Source organism: Stylophora pistillata, chromosome 2 (genome assembly GCF_964205215.1).
Source record: "Stylophora pistillata chromosome 2, jaStyPist1.2, whole genome shotgun sequence".
In the NCBI taxonomy this organism is placed as follows: Eukaryota; Metazoa; Cnidaria; class Anthozoa; order Scleractinia; family Pocilloporidae; genus Stylophora; species Stylophora pistillata.
Window position 1 is genome coordinate 52365817 of NC_142520.1, and position 8965 is coordinate 52374781.

General features: G+C 38.2%; 1 protein-coding gene across 1 annotated transcript; it reads right to left on the reverse strand.

Moving 5' to 3' along the window:
* Positions 1-2624: 2624 nt before the first annotated feature.
* On the reverse strand, positions 2625-6021 carry LOC111345042 (uncharacterized). Its single transcript, XM_022952295.2, has 4 exons — positions 5260-6021; positions 5045-5165; positions 4753-4813; positions 2625-3612 (listed from the first exon to the last, which is right to left on the reverse strand). Exons 1-4 carry the CDS (start codon positions 5422-5424, stop codon positions 3231-3233), a joined length of 729 nt encoding a protein of 242 aa, XP_022808030.1. The 5' UTR covers positions 5425-6021; the 3' UTR covers positions 2625-3230.
* Between the last annotated feature and the right edge of the window lie 2944 nt (positions 6022-8965).

Here is an 8965-nt window from a genome sequence, read left to right on the forward strand (position 1 = left end):
TTGGCCACTGTAAAGGTTTAAAAGCTGATGTTTCGAGCGTTAGCCCTTCGTCGAGCGAAATTAGTTGGAGAAGTAAGGAGAAATCATTTTGCTTGCCTCTCGCAGGAGCCAAAGGGTTAAAGAAAGCAAGAGAACACTCGAAATTTCTGGGCGGACATATTCAATACTGGATCACTGTAACCTTAGACCCTTTCATTTACCAATGTCAACAAACCTATGCGAAAAGAGACTTGAATAGGACAATCTAGACTATACAAATGGAGTAAAAAAAAAAAAAAAAAGAAAACTAAAGCCAAACATTTTGTTTTCCTCGAACCTTCCACGTATTTAAAACCAGCCTGGTCAACTTGAGCAAGTAAAGCATTCTGAAAGCCTCAAGGCAATACTTCTCAAATTATTCGAGAAATAAGCGGTTTGGGCAGAAACGAACGTTACAGGTGGTTGCGGTGATCAATTGAAACGAGACCTATTAAAATTCCTGCGCTCCATGAATTGCCAAGTAATTTTTTTTCGAGTGGTCTGGTCAAACATCAAACGTATTTTTGATCAAACCGACTAGATGTAAGGCCTTAATCTGTTTGTTCTTTATCCCTTTCACTTCCAGGAACGTCCAAAAAATATATTTCTTCCCCCAGCATCGATACATTTTCAAGCAGAAAGGAGAAAGACAGCTATCATAAAGCAAATAATGTTGATTTAACACAAAACTCCTTGAGCTTAAATTATAAGAAATGTGTCACAAGCAAAGCAGAGAAGCGATATTTATATCTTTGATGTGAAAGAAGCAATGTTTCGTAGTGCAAAGTCCACAAAGTTCATCTGGAACAAAAAAGAGTAGTTGTAGTTAATGCAGACACGTACGCCTCGTGGCAATGGTATGGAACTAACCCGCAATTTTAACCTTTTGTTTCCCGGTCAGACAATGAATTGTCGAAGTAATGCAAGAAGTTTGTCTCAAACCTGGAACCGATTTGCTTCAAAGCTAAAGATTCACTCAATGACAAAAATTACCATGGTAACGGAAAAACCTTTCTTTAAACGCCTTAAAACCTGCGGGTTCTGTTACGTTGCCATTTGTCTCTTGTCACGTTCTGAGAGTGGAGTGAGGAAATAATTTAGAAACATGCAGCACGCGTATGAATGCAGGCGACACGTACATTGTCAAAGTGGTTTTAGCCGGTTACTCGGTTCCTCTGAGTAAAGTAATATTCAATAAGATAAGCCAGAAAGCGGTCTTGGATAGCTTGTTTTAAAAAATAAAATCGTATTACTTTATCGTCTTTCCACTTAGAAATCAAGGCGGCTTTCTAGACTTAACTTTTGACACGGTTCTTGCACAGTGCATGAGAGAACGCACGATTCCGCTCAACCGCTGCATCAGAAAACTTTCTCCTGAATGACATTTCGGACCAATTATCTATGACAAGAACATTTCACCTTCACTAAAACACTGGATATGATTACCATCAAAGAGAGAAAGGTAAAAGGCGTCATTGCAAATTGTGAAGGTTAGATACAGATATTAAATGTCATGGTTTGGAGACACAAGCCCTCCGGCACCGGCATGAACCATTCTTATTATTAATATCACCATCATGTTTTTCATCGGTGCAGTTAAGTACTCACGTATTCACATACGCCTAAAGAGCTGCACTTTTTTACCAAACACAAATGAAAGAATTAACTCTTAATTATCTCCGTCTCAGCCTTGATAAATGGCAGAAAATAATATGTAATGATGATAATAAAAGCGCGTTCTGTTCACGACAACTTAACGTCAAATGCCGCGTTGTAAAAGCGAGGCAGCGTGCTTCAAGTCGGAGTCAATTGTTCCCGTATGTGAAATCTATTTTATTCTATTTTATGTATAAGGCATTCCCGAACACCTGCCATGATAATTTGTATACTTCAACGCACAAGAGTATTAAGTGACTTAGGAACTAAAATGTTAAGAGGTAATCCTTCTTGTGGTCTATCTGTCTACATTGCAAAAGACTAATTTACGCGTAATCACCTGTGCTCTGAATACCGTCAGTGACGATGCATTTTCACTGTAGAACTAACTCGCGCATTTTATAAAACATAAGCCAGGTTATAGCTGGATTTTTTGGTTAATGATCTTGCATTATTTGCCGGCTGAAAAAAACATGAGGAAATGGGTAGTCCAACGTTTGCCCACACATGAGTTCCCAAGTAATCGTGAAAAAATTCAAACCGTTCAGATCAGGTATCTTTTAGTCCGGATACTGATAATAAGGTAAAGAGTTTTTCATCGGAAATGACTTAACATCAAAGCACCAACCGGACGTAGTAATAATGTAATAATCCTTGATAAATTGGGTGACGCAATTCTCAAATACATCTCTTTGGAGATTTTGTGTTCACTGAATTATATTTCAGACAAGTTGGCATCGATAGAATAGCACGCTCCAGAACAGCAATGAAACTTTCAACACTGGTCAGAGCTTTCATCACTAATTTTGTCGAATAAAATATACCGATACACCACATGTTCAGATAAAACAACCTTTTCGGTCTTTGCTGTGTGAAAAGAAACTTCCGTAGAAAAATTTACTGCTAAAGACAACAAACATGGATTTACTAGCAAGACACACAAATAATAATGTGGTTTATAAGTATATTTGCTTTTCTATTTTAATAAGTGAATGTGATTTATTAAGACTCTTTGGCCTTTTAAACAGTGCAATTTGCTACTGTTTTTCTACATCGGTTATGCTGCTACATTCTTGCACAGTTCTATGCTAGAGTTTCTATCTTCCTATCTACGCAGCCTGAATTTAGAGCAATTTGCTTAGAGATGTGTTTCTTTGTACAATTAATTGCTAGCTTTCCTCTTGATAACTGTATACATGTTTTGATTGTAATCTACAGCAATAAAACAGTTCCTAGTTGATCGCAAAATATTAAGTTCTTATTTCGCTAAGAACTGATAATAAATTAGAAAACTCGATTTAAAATATCTTTTTTCTGATTTCTTGTTTCTTAGTTTATAATATCCTTAACTCTACTGCTTGCCGGGAGTTATATTGCTAGTGTCCGAGCATTAGAATGATCAGGACTCCTATGATTTTATGTTTTTGTTTTTTTTTTTCCTTGTTTAAACTGGCCTACCAACTAACGTAATGTATCAATACTATGTATGAGTTATTTGCCCAAAATAGCCAGGAAGTTTTTTTCATTAAGTCGCTGCATCTAAGTAGGAACCAAGTTTATATTTGTGGTTGTCCAATTAGTTCGACGTGTGTTGGAAAGAAATGCTGTCCCTGTAACGAAGGGGCGCTGAGCGGTGGCGTTGGTGGTGCTATGGTTTGATATGTGAAGGACGGCGCCACCGAATTGGCGGAGAGAGTTGGTGACGGAACGTAAGACGGAGGAGGTGAGTAATAAACCGTGTCGTAAACAGCGCCTAAGACAATTGTTGGAACGCCATTGTATTCGACAAGTTGTACTGGTTGTACCGAAGGCTGCATGGATGGAATCTGTCCGTTTGGTGACTGAGGTACAGGCGAGATCAAGGGTACTGTTTGAAACTGTTGACCGGGAAAACCAGCCGAGAAGCCGTTGGTGAAATTGGAAGGGAATGGCTGTGACCTGGAGATCAAAACAAGCACTTGTTTGTTATTATGTTTGTGCAACGAGCAGCTACATTATTAGAGGCCGGCTTAATTTAAAGTGTTTGAAACCCAGTTATTAACCCAAGAATTGCGTTCAAATTTCCGAAAAAAATTATTCTATCGGCTAGTGAACTGCATTTATTCTAGGTCTGCAGAAGACCTAGGTTCAATTTTGTTCACTTACAAAAGTAAACATTTTAAGAATAAGATATAATATTCAAATCATTTGTCTTGAATGAAAGTTAACTCTCTTTGTTTCCTAAGATAAATCGATTTGAAATGAAAAGAGGGAAAAGACCCTTTTCCATGTTTCTTAGATGAAAAGGCAGTTTGAAGCTTTGGAGAGGCTTCATGTCGAACATGGCTGTTTACAAGTGTCTGACTGATGAGATACTTAGCGCTTATTAATCAACCTTTGTAAAGTTTGTAGTTATTATTTGTTGACTTGATTCACAAAATAAAAGAACTGACATTATTCGCGGTTGTCTCATTTTACAAACACTTTCTAGGACTTCGACATAACCACAATGCCATATTCCGGAAAGCTATCAGACTTATGTAGACTCGCTATTTTGAAGGGGGGTCAATAACTGTGCTTGTATTATCAAGACTTTCGAGTAAATAATTGACAAACCACCCAGATAATTGTTGAATACCACAATAAGAGAATTCTTGTCGGACCCTTTGATTTGTCTTCTGTGTTACACCATGTAATTTAGTGATCTTTGTTTTCCTTTATAGCATTATGAGCCATTTGTGAACTGCGTGGTCCGTTTGCAATGCTGAAAGGTCGCCAGCTATTAGTTCCATTCTTTTCGAAGAAACGTTTTTAAGGCTATGAAAAGTGGTTTCATTAACAGCAACACAAAAGTTCTTCAGAATTCTTTCCAAGTAGACGTTAACTTCGGCCTAGGTTTTTTCCGGTCGACGAATCCTAAAGGTCTATTGAAGAATCTCAAGTCTGGTGAAAGAGTTCTATACCATACTAAGATAACCGACTCTTGTGATAAAAAGGTCACTAAGATTAAAGAAAAAAATTCGTAAAGTACTCATTGTCCATTAGAGTTGCTGACAGCTAGTCTCAACTGAATGATATTGAAATCGCTGGCAACCTTACCCCATTATCGTATTCGGTTTGTAGACAAATCCCTGACTGGCGATGGCATTCTTTCCATTTCCTAAAAACAAAGAGGAAAAATTACGTGTGTTGGCATTTGTAGCCAAACAGAAATATTTACTTTAACAGTCTTCCTGAGTTATTGATACGGTCTCGTTTCGATTCAACGCTATTCAAGCGAGAAATCAGTCAATAATGGGATAAGAAGTTATGAAATGTCTACAGAGTTTTCTCGGGTAAAATCGATCACTGATCGCATGCAGTTCTGAACGGAGATCGTTGTAAAACTAACCTTTGAAAGGTTTCGGTTTGGCACCGAGATAGGCGAAGTTGACATTCGCTCGTCTACCATCAATGATGGGATTCGTGTTTTCACACGCCTTTTCTGCGCAATCTTTGTCATGAAACGTAACCTGGAAATGAAATCATTTCATAATCAGTGAATCTCATATGAGAAATCGCTTCGTTGCTAGCGACGCGCGCGAAACTAAACGCAGTCATACTCACAAATCCATAACCTTTAGACTCTTGAGTGATTCTGTCTCGAATCACAACAGCCTCCTTGATTGCCCCGAATTTCAAGAAAAATTCCCGTAGCGCTTCATCGTTTGTACCGTACGGAATACCTCCGACAAAGAGTTTTTTAAACTTGGTGTCTTCGTGTCGGATCATCTACAGTCGGTGTCTCTCCTTCCGTGTTATACGCGCGCACTGTTAGTTAGAAAACCCGCCGTCCGGTCTTGGATGACTCTAGGCGAGAGATTACTGGCTTTTGGAGTGACTGATCACTGGCCCTGTCAGGGGTCTTTGTTAAATATGCAGACTACAGTTCCAGTGTGTACATATCACTAATTTGCACGTGTATGATGTGTTATAATACTGCTTGTCTACTGAGTCCCTCGGGTCTGTATTAGGAGATTAACTGTTAAGCCAATGATGTCCTGGGGTTGATTTCCACAAACGAGTCCTGCGGGACGTGTGATTGATGGAGTGTCGAAAACCAAGCTAATTAACAGTTTTAAATCCTCTTTGACAAGTTTAGTTTTTTTACACAGCCTTACAGGACAGGCGATAATTGTGACGAAGACTTCTGCTGCGAGCGCCTCGATGGCCTCAGTAAATGAAAAGCCTGGTATTAAGTGTCGTAATAGCTACTCTTCCCTGAGGCCACACTTAACAAGATTCTCCACTACACCTTTTAGACACAATGAACTTATGTTATGCTAATGTCGTTTTTTGGAATCATAACGACACCTCAAGCAAAAGGAAACCGGGCCATTTTCCGATCGAAACGTACAAAACTGCCTGCAATCCTGTTTGACGCACGACGCGTTTTTTTTCCTTGATGCGCTTGAGCTGGTTTTCACAGAACATCACGTAGCGCCGCTAAAACCTTCAGACTACAAAAAAAAGCATCAAATCATAGCTGGATACACTATTTAATTGATTACATAACAAGTAAATAATTCTGATATTTCCTTACTTATTTTACCCTTATGAAAAATATCAACAATTGACAATTTTGTAATTGACTCAGTCTCGATGTACGTGAAATTCTACACGCCTCATAACCCTTCTCTTGATCTCACTATATCTTGGTATCGTATTAAGAAGTTGTTGATTTTTGTATTCATCGTAGTTCTATACAAACTACGGAGGGAACAATCACTGTTTTTCTAGCCAATGGAATACTCTACGCGCGCTTAGCGATTTCGACAAATTTCTCGGACAGACAGACGAATAAGACAAGTGAATGCAGCGTGTGAGCGACGACGGAAGGAAAATCCTGTAACATTTATAATATGGGATTGTTGTGGCTTTATAACAGTTCATTTACTGCCTCTTAACAAGAACGACAGGCCCTCAAAACAATAGAAATAAATATTTACAAGGCACTCAATTTGTTTGGATCTCACAACCGACATGTTACGATCTATGTTAAAACTCAAGATTCAAATTTCTACAAAAAGACAGCAAAAAAATTACGCGTCCAACCTTAGGCGAAAACAAATCAGTAATTACTGGCATTTATTGTAGTAAACCGTGCTCAGTGAGTATTGTGACGGAGAAGTAATTTGGCAGCCTAGATGTTTATCATCGCATCTTCCTGAAAAGTCGATATATCTAGTTTTCATAAAAGATTTTCGTTGATTCCATTGATCGTCTAGCTGATAGGATTTTATTCAACTTGAAGGGGGCATCAGAATTTTATGCACAACAATTAATTCACGGCTTATTCCTTACGTACATTTGTACAATGGCTTTATATTAAACTTGGCTTCCATGGCCTTGAGCCAAGTTCAACTTACTTGCGTGCGTGAGCCAAGTTCAACTTACTTGCGTGCGTGACCGGTATATATCGTAATTTTTTCCCAGAGGAAAGGGCTATCTCGCTAATGCCGAAGATGTTGCACAGGTCAAAAGTTGACAGAAAATTAAATGAAAACACAAGCATATACTCGTCAAATCGGTTACCGAAACTTTCAAAGTTATTAAGCTACAATTTTCTTCGTCGCCCGCATGCAGAATAATCTTGGTAGCTTATTCGCAAAATATCGACGCAACGATACGTGGAATACATTTCATTTTATTCCTCCCGCCTTACCTTATTGCAAGTATTTTTGCTTCAATTAAAAAAGCAATACCTGAACATTGTCGACCAGTGAGCAAATGCTTTAGCCTTGGGCACTGAACACAAAAGACGAGACCTTGATTACACGGATGAGGGTTTAAACCTTGTAGATTACGCCTCACAAATGTTTTAAACCCTTTCTTGTGTTTTGATCGAATACAAGAGCTCAGTAGTAATACTTAATCACCAAATAGGAACCGCAAGCGGGTCAATGGAGATCACAGTGTTGTTCCTTTTGCGATTAAAGCTCTTGTTTTAATTCTTTTTCTGGCGGTGCTTCAGTGAGGTCGAAAGCTCAAAGTCATCCAACTCGGCCGATCGCATCGAAATTGTTTCACTAATAGCGTACGTTGTCAGGTCACAACTTTTGACAAGAGCGAAATAAAGTCTTAACGGTTTTTGCCTTGAATTTTTTGTTGAATAATCAAAATCGTGTGCAGCAGTACATGGACAATGCTTTAAGGCAGCTCCTAAAAAGTCAAAACCGTCTCTCCTAACAAAAAATCAACAAACTTACACTATTTGTATTACTAATCAATCTCTTGCTATTAAACTTGATATAATTATATCTCTTCAAACAAATTGAATATCAATTTGTTCGCGTGCTTGCATTTCTCATATTTTATATTCATACGAGTTTCTGGCGTTTAAATTAATGAAGCAAGGCTTCGAAAAAACCTTCACTGCCTTGACTACAGTAAACATTAGCAGAGACGATCGTACGATATTTCTTGAACATCTTCAATGCCCGTAGCGCCGCTAGAACGATCCCTTGTTTTCAGTTCAAATGGCACTTCTGAAATTTATGTTTCAAAGCAACTTTCATCACAAACAGTTTGTCAAAAGGGAAAAGTCATCACTCAATTATCAGCCATCAATGTTAATAAGTCGAAAGGAAATTGAAAATATTAAGGGCACTTCATTGTTCCCAAAGAAGTCAATGTCATACTACACAAAAACTGTCGTGATAGTTCTCATTTGTTTTGAAACCAGAAATATTGAGCTAAAGGAAAAGAGAACCTAGCTCTACGTTTTAAGCTCTTGGGATTAAAACATTTCTGAAAGACAATCAGCTCGCAGTCCAAAGACACTGCCTGCTTGTCACATGAAATGTTAATTAATTGTTTTAGCGTCGGAAAAACCAGACATCTTAAGGCCAACAGGATTAGATTAATCATTTGAAGTAATCCTTTCGAAACAAAGACAGTCATTGCTCTCTAACGGTTTACATTCGCCAGCTTGTTTATTTTGAACAAATCTGGATCGTGCCAAAAAGATTCCTTGCATTGCCGTGCTTGCAAGTTATGCATGAAATGAGGAAAAGCTGATTTCCTACACCAAACACTGTTGAGACGTATTTTTCATGATTAGCCTATTGGTGTTTCCGAAAAATGAGATTTATGTAACAACAGTGTATCCGTTATAACAATCATTTCTGTGATCAGAAATGATTGCTATGCGTAGAAATTGGTTGCTATGGAGAAGAGAAAACAGCTTTCACTAAAATAAAGAAATTGAAGGGAGTAATGCAAAGTAGAAGAATCCGAATCGAATCCGGCCCAGTATTCCCATTGTCCCTCA